Source organism: Orcinus orca, chromosome 4 (assembly GCF_937001465.1).
Source record: "Orcinus orca chromosome 4, mOrcOrc1.1, whole genome shotgun sequence".
Taxonomy (NCBI): domain Eukaryota; kingdom Metazoa; phylum Chordata; class Mammalia; order Artiodactyla; family Delphinidae; genus Orcinus; species Orcinus orca.
The window spans coordinates 19,137,731-19,154,908 of NC_064562.1; the positions used below are offsets into that span (position 1 = coordinate 19,137,731).

The 17,178-nt window shown below is 41.1% G+C and overlaps 2 protein-coding genes and 1 pseudogene across 3 annotated transcripts in view; 2 read left to right on the top strand and 1 right to left on the bottom strand.

Moving 5' to 3' along the window:
• METAP1 (methionyl aminopeptidase 1) overlaps positions 1 to 1,314 on the top strand; it is a 71,765-nt gene extending 70,451 nt beyond the window's left edge. Inside the window, exon 11 of the mRNA XM_033401754.2 lies at positions 25 to 1,314. Coding sequence (XP_033257645.1) covers positions 25 to 65 — 41 coding nt within the window. The 3' untranslated portion in view covers positions 66 to 1,314. The remainder of the gene's footprint in view (positions 1 to 24) is intronic.
• The window catches only part of LOC101283124 (macrophage migration inhibitory factor-like), a 481,812-nt pseudogene extending 476,580 nt beyond the window's left edge, over positions 1 to 5,232 (top strand).
• Positions 4,023 to 17,075, bottom strand: LOC101275557 (alcohol dehydrogenase class-3). 2 transcript variants are annotated; one of them, XM_049709184.1, is made up of 9 exons: positions 16,927 to 17,075; positions 13,911 to 14,012; positions 12,127 to 12,268; positions 11,159 to 11,246; positions 8,374 to 8,593; positions 7,963 to 8,223; positions 7,104 to 7,239; positions 4,455 to 4,593; positions 4,023 to 4,316 (listed from the first exon to the last, which is right to left on the bottom strand). In XM_049709184.1, exons 1-9 carry the CDS (start codon positions 16,936 to 16,938, stop codon positions 4,292 to 4,294), a joined length of 1,125 nt encoding a protein of 374 aa, XP_049565141.1. In that variant the 5' UTR covers positions 16,939 to 17,075; the 3' UTR covers positions 4,023 to 4,291. The 2 variants fall into 2 exon arrangements, with proteins under 2 accessions (XP_049565141.1, XP_049565142.1); XM_049709185.1 differs by lacking the exon at positions 4,023 to 4,316 and having other exon boundaries at positions 4,533 to 6,585; positions 16,927 to 17,058.
• Positions 17,076 to 17,178: the final 103 nt, after the last annotated feature.

Consider the following 17,178-nt stretch of genomic DNA (forward strand, 5'->3'; position numbering starts at 1 on the left):
GTTTTCTGTCTGTTTTTTCTGCAGGGTATTTGCTGACAGAGAATCTGATCTTGCATGTTAATTGAAACAAAATTGGCTGAGTGCAAAGTTGGTTTTTTCCTGGGTCACAAAGTATCTCTAGGCCCAAAGAACTGTCAGTTACTTTAGGACTTTGATCATCAACCTACTTGGGAGATTGGTAGCCATGCAGAAAATGTTCTGAAGCATCTGTGCATGTAAAAATATGTTCCCTGTTTCCCAGATCAACAAAACATTTTAAGAATCATGAGCTACATTTAATTTTGCTTTGAAATGGGATAAATGGAAGTAGCATTGTGTTTATCTTTCGGAGCTGTATTTGTTTAAGCTGTACACACATTAACTGGCTCCACTGTAACAAAGTTTGGAAATAATGCAGTTTTTTCCCTCATCTCAATAACCTCATCATTCCACAGGTTCTACCTTATGTTCTCTGTGCATGTCGTAAAGAACTCATTCCAAGTCAGACATGGAATTCCAAGTCAGCCTGTATATGGACTATCTTTCTACAGTGAACATCACTAGGTGGGTTAAATAGAAAGCAGAATAGCCCAACATGCGGAAAATGGAAAAGCAGGAAAGATTTGAAAAATGCCAAGTATACCAGCATTTTCAATGAAAAACAAAAAGCTGTTAAAAGATACATCCTAATATTGTAAAATTTTGGATCCTTAAAATTTTTTTTACCAACTTTCATGGAATATACAGCAGAGGTTAGTGACTTGTGTTAAAATTATATACCTTTTATCCAAGAAAGCAGTTTAAACATAACTTCAAAAAATTCCCGACAATACTTCTAAAGTGGTAGAGTCCTCATTTTGGACAACCAGGATAGATTTGCTGACATGCACATAGTGAATGTTTTTTAGCCCTATGTTGTGTATGTTCTTCCAAAAAATATTTGGTTCCGCAATATACATAACCACCTAGATGCCATCCAAGAGGATGTATTAAAAGTATCTTAACAAGAAATACTTTATACCTATAGTTCCATGTTCCAAGAATCTTTATATTAAAGAGCTTGTAAAATTGATTCTAAATACTGGTTCTTTGAAAGAGACAATTGTACTTTCAGCCAGGAAACGCTCATACTTGTTAAACTGAATTAGCTGGCTCGAGACTATGTACATGACTGTGACAGAAAAGTAAACTCCCTAATTGGCCAGCTACAAGAATTGGAGTTACATTATTTTACTATCTTAAAATTATTCTCTCATTATTGGAGAACATAATGTTTGCCATTCTCATTCAAGTATAACTCATGTATGAGAAGAAAAATAAAGGCGAAAAAAACCCCCCAAAAATTATTAGTTCTCCTCCATTATTACCCTATATACCCATTCCGTTACTGCAGTCGCTTAAGGCAATAATATACTTCGTTCCTGGAAGGCTGAGCTAAAACAAATCAGATTAAAGCACACTTCCTACAGCTAGGGTAGAAGCTATTTTTATTCTGTTCTTCCAGTTCACCCAGAACAATAGGTTGGAGCCATCTGGGCCCCGACTGGGTCTCCAGCCCTTTAGGTAAAATGAGAGAAGCTAGGTCATACTGCCTAGTCCTTCGAATGCACCAGAGATCCAAAAAAGAAGTCCTGACCATAACTGCCACTTTTCTAGTTTTCAGTCAACTAAATATTGCTCTCTCAGAAACACAAACTTTGGGAGTAATTAAGCTACATCAGTCAAAAGAATTAAAACAAGAAAAAGCACATGGTTTCAATCAAACCAAAAGATATGTATGTGCATGGCATATCTGATGTCCTGATACGAAAACAGTCTAAACTATGCTATGATGTACAAAGAAGAAAAAGGCACATAATAGGCGGGGCGCCGTTCACACGAGAGTCGGTTGGTTCCGGTATCCCTGTCCCCGCCTTCCCTCGCCGTCATGTCGATATTCCTGGTGAACACCAACGTGCCCCGCGCCTCTGTGCCGGACGGGCTCCTCTCTGATCTCACCCAGCAGCTGGCGCAGGAAGGCCACGGGCAAGCCGGCGCTGTACATCGCGGTGCACGTGGTCCCGGACCAGCTCCTGGCTTTCGGGGGCTCCAGCGAGCCGTGCGCCCTCTGCAGCCTGCACAGCATCGGTAAGATCGGCGGCGCGCAGAACCGTTCCGACAGCAAGCTGCTGTGACGCCTGCGCGTCAGCCCGGGCAGGATCTACATCAACTACTACGACATGAACGCGGCCAACGTGGGCTGGAACGGCTCCACCTTCATCTGCACGTCGCGCTCCGGAGTCCCCTGCCCCAGGCCCGCAGCCCGCACGCGGTTTTCTGCCCGCCCCGCCCCCAGCGACCCCACCTCCCGGGACGGAGAAATAAACGGTACGGAGACGGGGGGGGGGGGGGGGGGGGGGGGGGGGCGCGGGGGAAGCACAGAATAGTGTTAATAGTATTCCTTCGTGTTAAAGTATATGTATAAATGCTATTATATTCATAGAAACTTCTGGGAAGCTACATAAACTGAATAGCGGTCACCTGTTTTTTGGGGGGAGAGGGAAGTGTAGCTTTTCTTATGCAATTTTCTCTACTATTTGAATGTTCTAACTCTTGGATGTATTGCCTTCATGTATTTATTTTTGTTAATGGATCACCTGGATGGTAAGATTATGCATCATTCTCGTTTGCTTCTTTATTCTGCTCAGGGTAAAGAAACCTAAATGTTATTTAACAGCACCAGGAAAAGACTGATAGATTTGACTATACTAAAATAAAAATTAAGAAATATAAATATATTAATATAAAACTTACAAAGGATTGGCATCTAGAATAAAGAACCCCTAAAAATTACTCAGGAAAAGAGAAGTAATCCAAGAGAAAAATGGGCAAAGGATGTGAACAGATGCCTCACAAAAAAGGAAATACAAATGGCCAAAAGAATGAAAGACTTGGGACCTCCCTGGCGGTCCAGTGGTTAAGACTCTGCACTCCCAATGCAGGGGGCTCAGGTTCCACCCCTGGTCAGGGAACTAAGATCCCACCATGCTGTGTGCCACGGCCAAAAAAAAAAAAAAAAAAGACTTTAGTCATTAAGGGAAAGGCAAATTAAAGTCATTTCACACCCATCTGATCTGCAAAAATGTCCAACCACATTTAAGAGCAATTTGACAATTTCTAGTAAGGTTTAAAATGTGTTTATCCTATGGTACACATCCTTCATAACTAACGCACTGAGCACAATGTACAAGGATGTTCCACCAGTGTTGTTAGCAATACAGAAACAATTTGGTCAACAACTATATGCTATCAACTGGAGACAGATAAATTATGGTAGTTCATATAATTGACTACTGCACAGTACTAAAATTAATGAATGGGAGCATCACCTACAACAGGGATTAATCACAAAATAATGAGTGAAAAATGAAAGCTGCAGAATGAGACAGTATCATGTTTAAAACATGTATGACAATGCTGAAGACTAAAGGGTTTATGGATATGTGTAGTCAAAGTATGGCAATATGCATGGGAGTGATAAACACCCAATTCTGGATGTCGACTATACCACAGAAGAGGAAAGGCAAAGTGGCCTGGAAGAGTAAGATGTTAAGATTTGACCAAATAAGTACTGGAAATTTGGGTATTCAGTATATAAATATTTTCCATATGCTTGAAATAGTTCAGAGTGACCAACAACACATATATACCTACTTAAGCTCAGAAGGTAGTTTCAATGAATTTGTGGGCCAGATGTCATACTAGGAATTAGGAGTCTAAGTCTGAACAATGCATGGTACTTGCCCACAAGAAGATAATCTCACAGAAGCAGATTTGGGTTCTGATTAACTGTGCTACTGCTGATTGGAGAAATTTGTTCTTTAGTAAATGGGCCTGAGACCCTTAAAAGTTAAGCGAAAGTTACCAAGGACAGTAGAAGACAAGGTTCAGATACTCACCACCGCCCTTCTTCCTCCATCTTTCCTTTAAAGAATGAAGATAATGGGGAGAGCAACCATGACAAAGAATTTGACATACAACAGAGTTGACAACTTCCACACATATGCAGAAATGCCTTTTATTATGTTAAAAATATTCCTTAATGAGCCAGCAATTATTTATGTGAAGAGTCCAGAAAACAGACTTATGACAGTATTAGCCTTGTCCTTGATTAGACATTTATGAATTTTTACAGAAAACATTATTCCCCAGAGTCAGTTAATGAAGGTCTAAGAAGATGTGAACTTGAAAGAGCTCCTTCCTGCTTGTCTGGCTGCTCCAATCAGACCACAAGACTTAGTTACAAGGATGGAAGAATTTTTCTCTTTTGAATTTAAAGCTTTAAAACAGTTCGGATGCTGTAAGAGAAGAAAGCAATAAACAGGTTCTGAATGATTTCTTTGAAGACCACTAAAACTCTTTTTTTTACCCTTTTCCCTCCATAAGCCCCAAATCATTACCACATTCTACATTAAACAGCTAAAGAGAAAGCTCACCTCTTTCCTGCATGCATCAGTTCAAAGGCTTCGTTAATTTGGTCAAAAGGCAAATTGTGAGTCACAAATTCATCAATCTTCATTTTTTTGGACATATATTCGGACACCAACTTTGGGATGCTTTCTACACTCTTCCATCCTAAAAGAAATCATACATCTATTCATTAAGTTTTCCAACAAATCTCTACAGTATGCTTATTACTTAGTGGGTGACAAAGACATTTAAGAGAATGAATTTTTTCACGAACTAAAGAGGAATGAAAAACTTCAAAATCAGCAGAGAGAGGAAGAAGAAATGCACATCTTTAATTAAGAAAAAAGTAAATGCCTTTTGAGCACTTGCCTTTTTCTGTATTAAGGTTTACTAAAATCTCATTAAATCTTAATGGAGATTTTTAAACCATACAGGATAGAACTCTAGAATCAGAATAAGCTTATTTAAGTCCACAACAGCAAAGATTTCTGTAATCGTGAAATTCAAGGAAGAAAAAAACTGATGTGATACATGACTATTTCTGTGGTTTTAATTTCAACAATAAGGATACCATCTCAGAAGAGAAAACTGAAATTGAAAAGCAAAGTAGGTGATCTTTAGTTACAGGTTACGATTTTAAACAAAATCAGATCCTTCAATTTCTCACTTGTGTTGAAAGAAGCAGTAAATCAACAAAGAAGCCTTCCCACCTTTTAAACCAGGGAGTCTTTGGACCACATTTCAAACCTCTTTTGAGCCTTTCCCAAATCTCCCTTCTTGTGTCCTCCACCAGTTACCCTTTCCTTCCAAACTGCAGTGCTTTTTTTTCTCCTTTAAATCTCCTGGTAACTGAGACAACCACAGCCACTGCCATTCCCTAAACTGAAACTTCTGTTTACATTTGTGAGTCATATTTTAGCAACACCCATGGGGCCCCAAGGCTCCAGCTTATTTCCCAATAAGCATGTGCTTGGATGAGGCTTCAGTGAGAGGTGACTACCAAACCCCCTGGCTCAGTCTCCCGGACTAAGAACACCCTTTCAAATACAGCTATGGACCCTGAGATGATGCCCCTGAGCTGCACGTATGGCTCTGAAAGTCTGTCCTAAAATACTCAAGTGCGGCATACGTGTAGCCGTTTGGAAAAGAGGGTTTAGTCAGCTTGACATTTGCCTTGACAAATTCTGTAGTATAAGGAAGGAAAACTCTGACCAAACCCCTCATTTTTCATACTTTCCTAATCTTTTCTTTTGGCCTTGAAACAAAAGCTGGCATGAGGTAGGGGACACTTTGCTTAAACACAGATCATTAAAAACTCATGCTATTAGAGAATGGACTTGAGGACACGGGGAGGGGGAAGGGTAAGCTGGGACAAAGTAAGAGAGTGTAATGGACTTATATACACTACCAAATGTAAAAAAGATAGCTTGTGGAAGCAGCCACATAGCACAGGAGATCAGCTCGGTGCTTTGTGAACACCTAGAGGGGTGAGATAGGGAGGGTGGGAGGGAGACGAAAGAGGGAGGAGATATGGGGATATATGTATATGCATAGCTGATTACTTTGTTATACAGCAGAAACTAACACACCATTGTAAAGCAATTATACTCCAATAAAGATGTTAAAAAAAAATGCAAATTCTTGAGGAAAAAAACCCTCATGCTATGTAATTCTCTTTCCTCAGGAGGATGGTAAGGATATACTTTTTAAAAATCTATGAAAAACTTTAGATTTCATTTATTCACAACAGTTGGGATATACAAACATGTTTTTTTTTGAAATAAACAGCTGTTTTTTTTAATAGTTTTTTTTAGATGTTGGGGGTAGGAGTTAATTAATTAATTAATTAATTATTGCTGTGTTGGGTTTTCGTTTCTGTGTGAGGGCTTTCTCTAGTTGTGGCAAGCGGGGCCACTCTTCATCGCGGTGCACGGGCCTCTCACTATCGTGGCCTCTCTTCTTGCGGAGCACAGGCTCCAGACGCGCAGGCTCAGTTGTGGCTCACGGGCCTGGTTGCTCTGCAGCATATGGGATCCTCCCAGACCAGGGCTCGAACCCGTGTCCCCTGCATTAGCAGGCAGATTCTCAACCACTGTGCCACTATGGAAGCCCCTACAAACATGTTTTGATGTCTTTTCTCTTCTCTAGCTGAGCAACCTTGAAAAAGGTGGAAACTTTCTCAGCATTCTGCTGGTAGTTAGGCAACCCCAAACAACCACATACTTTTAGGATCATACAAGGGAAAAATGATCAGTCTGGCAGCTTTTCAATTTTGTTGTAAGGTTTTGTCAAATTTAATATTTTCAGTTTAAGACTTAGTATTGGTTACTGCTGAAATCAGTGCTATTCAGACGGAAGTATGATCACATCCAGGGATCACTGCACTCTGGAAAAATGAGTAAAAAATGCCAATAACCTATGTAAGTCTACAACACGGCACAGGGTGGCTGATACTGTCGTTTGCTTATCCTGTAACCAGCTTCTCACTCCTGACCTACCCTCAACTATTTCATTAACAGAATATTAATATTTTTTTCAATGTGTAAGAAGTAGCCTTGTGTTTCAGGAGAAGCTGAGCACCTCCCCAGTCCCAGGGGTAAATGCTGACTAGGATTAAAATTCTGCCAATGGAAGTAACAAAAGAGAAAATGTACTCATCTCATCCACCAAATTACCTCCAAATGCAGTGCCTTTCCACGTGCGGCCTGTTACCAGCTGGAATGGACGAGTGGCAACTTCTTCACCTGAGGCAGCTACTCCAACCACCACGCTGACGCCCCAGCCTTTGTGGCAGGCCTCCAGCGCTGCTCTCTGCAGGCAAATCACAGAGGTCAGTGCACTGTGCTGAGAATATCTGCTTCCCCAGAAACTTCCAGGGGAGAGGGTGGTGGTACAGAGCTTATTAGGAAAACGGCAACAAAATGTCCAAAGTGAGTATTAAGTAAGTTTAATTTTATTGAACAATTTTAACAGGTATTTTAAAAAATTTACAAACTTGGCCCAACACTGACACAAATTGAAAATAAAAAGCTTTCATTTGTTATTTTAAAAAGTAAATCTTGGCTCAAAATTCTAAAGGCTTAATAAAGGCAGCAGGCAGAGAAGTAATAGTTATACTTCTGCTGAGTGTCTACTTTGTGTCAGGTACCTACGGTTACTATCTGCATTTTACACATAAGGAAACAGGTTTAGAGAAGTTAAGTAGTTGCTCAAGGTCACTGAGTTAGTAAGTGGACATATATCTAATTCCAAAGCCCATGTTCTCTACAGCTGCATCATTTTGCCTTTTCATTTAATGAAACATACTCTGAGATTTATGTGTACACTGAAAGGCAAAGAAACATTTCCCTTCATCTTTCCCTTGTATCATTTCCAATTTCTAGTTCAAGTAGTCATTTTCCCTTCTAATAATTCTTATCAGGGAATTCAAGACTTTTCCTTTACAAAACAAAACAATTTTTGGCCTTAATTAAGGAAATTACATTAAAAAACCCAGCCCCCCCCCCCACTTGGAATGAAGCCAAGCATACTCACCATGACTTTAACGTTGCCAATACACTCAAAGGAATAGTCCACTCCCCCATCAGTCATCTCAACGAGCACTTCCTGGATAGGTTTACTGAAGTCCTGGGGGTTAATACACTCAGAGGCCCCAAACTCCTTAGCCCTTGTGAATTTATCTTTATTGATGTCCACACCAATGATCCGGGATGCACCAGCCACCTTACAGCCCATGATAACTGCCAATCCAACTCCTCCCAGGCCAAAGACGGCACAAGTAGAGCCAGGCTCCACCTAATAGTAAAGATAGTCTATAAGGTACTCATTTCACAAGAGTCAAGGAAATCATTAGGTTTCTTACTGTTTGGGCCTACTTCACTATTCCAGCAAGGCTTTGTTGTATGAAATTAGAAGGTGGACGCTAAAACCCAGGCCAACACTTACCTTGGCAGTGTTCACAACAGCACCATAACCAGTTGAAATGCCACAACCCAGAAGGCAGACTTTATCCAAAGGGGCTAAAGGATCAATTTTAGCAACAGAGATATCAGCCACAACTGTGTATTCAGAAAATGTGCTGGTTCCCATGTAATGTAAAATTGTCTTTCCTTTACAAGTAAATCTGCTAGTGCCATCTGGCATTAATCCTTTCCCTTGAGTGACTCTAAAGAAAATAAAAAAGGAAGAAGGTAGGGTAGAATCAAGTTTCCTAAAATGCACAGGAAAAAGAAATCAATTTTAAAAATAATGACCAGTAAACAGAAGAGTGTGCTAAGACCAAAAGTCTAATTTCTAATATATTCATTAATAATTTAGCACCTTTCAGCAATGCCTTATTAGGAAAACTTATAAAAGAATTATAATCTTACCTATCTTTTCCAGCATTCAATATGCTTCTGGATTATACTGTCAGAGTATTGAAATAATTTTAACAGGTACAATTTATGGATCAGATGAAATGATTTTAAAATTCCATCGTAAAACTCTGTGACCAAATATAACTTCATAAAGCCAAAACCAGCATCTACACAGCAAAGATTACAAGCAACTATCCACATCAGCTGATGAAAGTAGATGTCCACACTGGCTGATTTAGACCTTTCAGGAGGCCTATTTCAAGAGTGTAGCTCTCACCACTGATACGATACATGGTAACAAAAATTATTTTTGACATTCTAAATAGGTGATGTAACATCTTGCTTAGGAACATGGGCCCTAAAGGCAGACACACGTGTGCTCAAATCCCACGTGCTCCTGAGCAAGTGAATTAACTTTTGTGCCTTAGTTTCCTCACCAGAAAATCAGAGAAATCTACCTTTCTTAGACATTGCTATAAAGATCAAATGAGGTTATGTAAAGCACTAGCACTGTGCCTGGCACAGAGTGCTTAATATATATGTTATTTTAACAAAAATAAACACTACAATTTGATGTACATTCTTGGACAAATCCTTTGGAATACATGTGAATAAATAAATATATATAGATGAAGAAAAACGGATTGCCTCTGGATTCAAGAATAAGTACATTTCCTTTGGGAGAAAAACAAAAATATGATCAGAAACAAACAACAAATAGGTGACAAAGCTCTACGATAAATAACTTGTATCTTTATGAGAGCAAGTTAAGTTTGTTTAGCTCTGAATGTGAGAAATTGCTCCTGTCCCAGAAGAGTTTCTTGAACAAAAGGTGATATGGGATGTATTTTAAGCTTTGAAAGGACTTGTCCTTCTAAAAGGTTACAGACAGCCACAAAAAAACCTATTACCATTATTATATCTGACGTGTCAAAATTTTTTCAGACCGTGTTTGGAATTCCCTTTCAAAATGCCTAGTTTTTTTCTTTTTTCGGTTCTAGCTTTTTTTTTTTTTTGCGGTACGCGGGCCTCTCACTGTTGTGGCCTCTCCCATTGCGGAGCACAGGCTCCGGACGTGCACGCTCAGCAGCCATGGCTCACGGGCCCAGCCGCTCCACGGCATGTGGGATCCTCCCAGACTGGGGCACGAACCCGTGTCCCCTGCATCGGCAGGCGGACTCTCAACCACTGCGCCACCAGGGAAGCCCGGTTCTAGCTTTTTAACTGGATTTACGTGATAAAATAAATGGAACCTTATTTCCAAAAATAGAAACTAATTTTGTCAATGGCATTAGAAAAAAATGCAAAAATAAACAGATCTCCCAAACACTGCTGGTGGGAGTATATCCCATGACTCAGCAATTTCAATCCTAGGGAAATACCCAAGAGAAAGTTGTGTATATGTCCACCAAGAGACATATATGAATGCTTATAGTGGCACTAATCACAACAGGTCCAAACTGGCAGCAACGTAAATGTCCATGAACAGGAGAATGGATTAACAGTGATTATCTGGAATGGAATGTGAAAGAAACAAAAGAAAATCACTGATGCACAGAGCAACCTGGATACATCTCGAAGGAAGCCAGACAAAACAGCACATATTGCATAATTCTGTTTATATGAAGTCCTACAGTGAAAGATATCAAAATAGTGGTTAGCTTTGAGGGAGGCCGATGTTGACTTGTATGGGACATGAAGAACTTTGTGGGCTGCTGGAAGGGTTCTCTATCTTGATCTGGGTGATGGTTATAACTATTAGGTGTGTATATGTATAAAAATTCATGGAGCTGTACACTTAAGATTTGTATACTTTAATTACTTCATTATATGTATGTTCTACTTCAATAAAAAAGACAAAAAAGGGGCGAACAGACACAAGATCTTAAATGCCTTGAAGTTCTTTAAGTGTGTTACCTTGCTACAATCAAATAACCACCTTTTCTGTGTCAAAAGGTTATGTTATCTCTTGTAGTCTTCCCAAAACCTTATGAGCTAAGTTTTATTACTTCGATTTCATGGACAATAAAATGGCTCATAAAAATGACTTCATTTAATTTCATAAGCATGTCCCTCCTTACTACATATTTTGGCAAATTTAGCCTAGTGTTATGGAAAGAGAACGGGTTCAGAAATTTGTGAGGTACCTCTTAACAGCTGATGATGCTGGGCACACCACTTAATTTCTGGGTCTAAATTTTCTCATCTATGAATATAGTGATAGCAATGATAATGACAGGTTGCCCTAAAGATGGAATGAAATAATTCATGTAAAATGCCCTGTATAAATTGCCACGTAATTACTTATTATCATGATATTATCATGATTAGTGTTACCTCTTGTTTTAAGAATAAAATAAAAAGATACTAACCTTATCTTCTGGCAAAGGTTCGTTTTAGGATTTAGACAAAATTTGCACTCTCCACACTGTGGGATGTAAAGTGGGATGACAGTATCACCTGGAAAACAAATGCAAGGACATTATCCTGAATAGGTAGCATCTGATTCTAAATGAATACATCAGCCCCTGCAAATTCCCATTTTTTTTTAATTAAAAAAATTTTATTTATTTATTTTTGGCTGCATTGGGTCTTCGTTGCTGTGTGCAGGCTTTCTCTAGTTGCGGTAAGCGGGGGCTACTCTTCGTTGTGGTGCATGGGCTTCTCATTGTGGTGGCGTTTCTTGTCGTGGAGCATGGGCTGTAGGCGCGCGGGTTTCAGTAGTTGTGGCTTGCGGGCTCTAGAGTGCAGGCTCAGTAGTTGTGGCACACGGGCTTAGCTGCTCTGGAGCATGTGGGATCTTCCTGGACCAGGGCTCGAACCCTTGTCCCTTGCACTGGCAGGCGGATTCTTAACCACTGCTCCACCAGGGAAGTCCCCCAAATTCCCATTCTTGTCAATCCATGCAGCTTTGCAAAGTTAACAACTTTAAGACCTAGAACTTTACCTACATGACATCATTCAGACACTGCCTATGCAAAAAATACAAGCTTCAAATTTCTGTCTAAGTGAAACTTTTAAAACAGTACGTGGAGAACAAGGAGGTCATGTGCTTCAAAACACTGACTCAATGCATCTTCAAAAATTCTTGCTTAATTGGGCAAAATTTGCTTTGGCGATGTACTTAAACCATTTCAGATAAACAGCAGTCTGCATAATCAGAGAGAAAGAAACTCTCAAATATTTGTGCTTTTCAGATGAGGCGTATAAAATCAATCTTGACAACTTACTGAGGCGATAACTTATTCACAAATAAACAATGTATAAGTAATGAGAAACATAATTTCCCTATAGAAATAAGCCAAAATTGTAAAATAAGTGATTCAAATACTCTCCTTACCTGCCTTCAGCTTAGTAACTCCTTCACCAACACTTTCCACAATTCCAGCACCTTCATGTCCCAAGATCACTGGAAAACTCCCTTCAGGATCAGCCCCACTCAGGGTATAGGCGTCAGTGTGGCAAACTGCAGTGGCAATAATCTAACAGGGTATTAAAGTGTCTACATGTGTGCATGCGATTCAGTGAGGCATAGGTGGAGGCACTTTTACTTTAATAACATTTTATTGATTAGAAGATACAATTCTTTCATATTTTAACCTCTCTAAAATCAGCATATGCTTAAACTCTATGGCATCTTAATTAGAACTGGCAGCATTTTCTTAGTGGTACTTAAAAGTAACGGTGCATTTATAGGCAATGAAACATGGTACATCTATTCTCCTTTTCAGTGCATGTTAGCAGGAGAAGGTAAACAAGGTGATGTTTTGGGCACTGTGCTGTCTGCAGGTGTGGAGAGGAACATCCCCTGTGTGCAAAAGCAGGTGGAGCCCATCTCACTGCTGGCCTCCTCCTAACTGCTGGGGAATGCGATTTCTAATAAGGTATTGGCTATTTCTGAAATACGTCAGCCTGCTTGGTCTGGGCCAAAACTCAGAGGTTTTACTGGAACCAACTCCCCTTTTAGCAGCCACACACAATTTCTACTTCAATAAGCCCTTTATCCCGATTTCTCTAGCCTTCAAGCACCTCTCACTTCTCCAAACTACCAAAAGCACAGAAAGGAAAAGTCTTGGGGGTGTCTGTATTTATGCTTCTATGCTTCTCACAAATATATCCAATTACAATGTAACATTCTTGGCTGTTTGTTAGCCGTTTCCCAAGGAAGCCTGCTGAACTCAGTGTGCCCGATACGGCTCATTTTAGTACATCCAGGACCAACACTTTCTTTTTTAGTAGCAAAATCACAACCAGGCTGATTTCTGAACTTAAAGAAATACACACACACCAGTCTAAGATTTCAGATCCCTGGGCCTGGGTTAAAAGGATCTGAAAGTTATTTGGCTCTGGCTTCTCAACCTGTTCAGTGTGACCCCTGGGAACCTGAGAATTGGAGGTGGGATGGGGTAAGTATACTCCAATTCACAGCAAAAAATGCTTATTTTTTCTAGAGGTTAGTTTTATTCAATGTTCACTACTTTAAAGCACTGATTTTATATGAAAACAAGTACAGAGGAGAATGCCAGAACATCCAGCTGCCTGCCTTGTGCAGTATGACTCTCTCCAGGGGTAACTTCAACTTCCCTGCCACAGCAGAGGTTGAGAAGCACTGCAATAGTGAATCCCCTGAACCCTGGCCTTGTCTGCAAGGGTCAGTACATTTTAAAGCTCTCTTAGCAAGCTTACTTCACTTGCTTGTTGGTCTAATCAATTAGGAACCTCTTCCTAAATCTTATTTGAAGTTTCTTCTAACAATCCAAAGACCATTTCTTTCTTCTTTTGTTTCTAATGTGTCACCATAGATTTTAACTTATGGGATCAGCAGAAAGGGGAGCATCCTACCAAGCCACCTTAAACCCAGACTACAGAAGATAAAATGCAGTAATCCAATGATCCATGGAGAAGGCTGCTCAGCACAACACCAAAGCTAAAAAGATGGGAGAAGACTGCTGCAAAGGTGAGAGGGATAAAATAAAAGGCTGTGATTCCAAGGTTGGATGACGTTCAATACCTTCTCCTTGACACTGTCCTTTGGGATTTCTCCTCTGCAGACCTCAGAGGACTCATCTATCCAGAGACCTAATTGTAAGCCTTTTTCTCCCAGTGCCTTGGATGTTTCATTACCTTAATTCGAACTTCATGAGCCTTTGGGGGTGCCACCTCTATCTCCTCTATGGAGAGAGGCTTTCTAGCCTCCCAGGCAACCGCAGCCTTACATTTGATAACCTGAAATGGGGAAAACAGAGCAAGATGTTTATCCTCCTGAACTAGTAACAAACTACTTATTAGTTAATTTAGATGCTGGAATGCTAATCTTAGAAAGTATATCACAAATTCACAAAGACACATATAACTCTAAGTGATATGGAGAACTGTCTGGCACGTGTTTATACTTCGTGTAAGTGATATTCATTAAAAAGGTTTAATGAAGATGACCACATGAAGAAGTTTAATTCAGGAATTCCCTGGCAGTCCCGTGGTTAGGACTCGGCGCTTTCACTGCTGGGGCCCACTTTCAATCCCTGTTCCGGGGAAACTAAGATCCCTGCAAACCGCATGCCCCCCCCATAAAAAAAATAAAGTTTCACTCATCAAATATTTAATGACCCTCTACAATGCATAAACAGGAGCTGGTTAACAATACAGGTTCCAAGAAAATCTGATTCTAGTCTGGTACAGGGTCCAAGGAATCTGAATGCTTAAGATGTGCCCTACGAAATTCTTTTGCTCAGGCTGGTTTAAGTAACACTGGTTTAGTGCAAAACTGCACCGTGGGAAGGAGCGTAAGGAAAAGTATCAGAATGGGGGAATTAAAAAAACCCTACATCTATCCCTTTCAACTGTGCTATCCAACACGGTAGCCACTTGCCACGTGTGGCTTTTGAGTGCTTGAAAAATGGCCAGTCTGAACTGAGATAAGCTGTAAGTAGAAAATATACCCAGATTTTGAAGAGTTAGTATAAAAAAATTAAAATATTTCAATAATATTAAAAAATATTGATTACATGTTGCGATAGTATTTTGACTACATTGGGTTAAGTTTTAATCCAACTTAATACCGTTTTAATGTGGCTAATAGAAAACTTAAAATTATGTATGTGACTCATACTGTATTTCTATAGTATAGTGCTACTTCAGAGTGTAGTCAGTACACTCCTTTACCAGAGAATGAAGTGTAATAAGGAAGGCTTTGACTCGTTCACATAATGCTTATGAAGCATGTTCACAGAATAAAGATTGCAATGGGTTTATAGGAGACAGACTCGAAAGCTAACGATTACAAAAAGTGTGATTTAAAGGGATAGGCACAAAGTGCTACAGAATGCAAAATGTGGAGAAAGAGTGTAACTTTGGTTGGTGGGTTTGGGAAAGCGTCACTTTTAACTGGGATGCGGAAAGATGAGGAAGAGTTAGTTACATAAAGATAAAATATCTACATATAGAGTGACTGGTGAATATGAAGCCCCTTATACAGTCCTTGATACAGTGTAGCTTTGCAGAAATAAGGTGGTAGTTATTAGTAGCAAGAGAACAAAGAGTAGAGAAAAAGAACTGAACTATGCAGAAGGATGAGTGGCTTGTTAATTGGCGAGGCTGGAAATGATCACTTTTAAAATTAAAATGTAGATATTAAATCTGATCAATCAATCTGGTAAAAAAAATTCATACACTGCATTAGAATCTTTTTTCACCTCAATGTACCATAAATTTCAAAACAAAACTCCAAAGGTAAAATTCAGAATACTAACAATGAAGTCACATATTCTAGAGATCTGAAGCAACAAGAATAAATCATCCATAATCTAAGCTTTAAGTCCCTTCTCCACCCTTTTAAAGCATATGTGAAAGTTTAACCTTTTCCTGTCAATGACAATTCTAAACAAAACAAAGCCCCACACTAAATCCACATGCAATTTGCTCTACTTCAACATCTGAACTATCACAGGAATTATAATTTTTCACATTCTCTGCTGAAGGCACTTGGTAATAAGGAAAAAACCCTGCCAACTTGTTAAATCTGAAAGATCGTTTAGAATTTACCATTTCTATTCAAGTCCAAATCTTTTTAGAAAATCTGTTTGCAAAGCATTAAAACAATCAGCAACTTTAGACGGATTAATCATATTACTCATATATTTCTGCCTTTGTTTATTGTCTAATGTGTATTTCAAGAACTTGCAATAATAGTCTGTTGCACAAGGTTCGGAACCCCGGCTCACTATGTTTAGTATTATCACTAAGCACGACAAACCACTAACCCTCAAGTTTTTGGTCTGTAAAATGGGCTACTACCTTGCATAGCTGTTATGTAAGGATTAAAGGAGGATATGTATAAAGCTCTGGTGCCCAAGTTCTCCAAAACGTTACCGAAAGGGCCCTTAGGAGCCTTCCAAAAATACATTCCTGGGGCTTCCCTGGTGGCGCAGTGGTTGAGGGTCCGCCTGCCGATGCGGGGGGGCGCGGGTTCGTGCCCCGGTCCGGGAGGATCCCGCGTGCCGTGGAGCGGCTGGGCCCGTGAGCCATGGCCGCTGGGCCTGCGCGTCCGGAGCCTGTGCTCCGCGGCGGGAGAGGCCACAGCAGTGAGAGGCCCGCATACCGCAAAAAAAAAAACAAAAAAATACATTCCTTGATGGCACAGTAATAGCTCAATTATGAACTACTATCGTGAAAAACAGGCAACGTAGGAGTTAGGAGCACGGACTCTGGCGGCAGCTTTGCCACCGAAAAGTATGGCCCCGGGCAAGTTACTTATTTTTGTATACGCAAGGCGTGGCGGCCCCTAAGCCACCCCCAGAACACCAGGCTAGAGACCGACTCCCCCCTCACCTCCACTCTCCGGTTCTCCCCACCTCCACCCCGCTTCGGCTGTCCCAGAAAGCAGCAGCAAAAACCCTCCCACGAACGGAGTCGAAACAAAGCTTCCTCCCTCCCTTCTTGCTGAACCGCTCGCCCGAAGCCCCGTTTCAGCTCCGGCAGCCGGAGGCCGTCTCAGGGCCAGGCCCCGCGCGTCTCCCCCTCACCTCCTGACTCCCTCCCCGGTCCCCCCGCCCCCCGACCCGGCCAGGGGCCCGGTTCTGCTCCATAGTTTCCCTCCCTCGCTTCCTTTTCTGGACTCAGCCAGCGTAGCAGCTGACAATACCTGGCTCGCCATCTTCTCGGATGCCGGTCGGCGCGAAGCGAGGACTCGGGAAAGTCCCCACCGCAATGAAAGATCGAGGATGTGGGTGGGGGGTGCGTCCGGCGCGGTCCCGCCTGCGCCGGGGAGAGCGTGGAGGCGGGGTTTGCGGGGGCCGGGCCGTGAGGGGCGGGGCCTGGGGTGCGGCCCGGCCAACGCGCCAGCGGAGGCCCAGGTGGTCTCGCGGAGAGCTGGAGGGGTGTTAAGGAGGCTGGT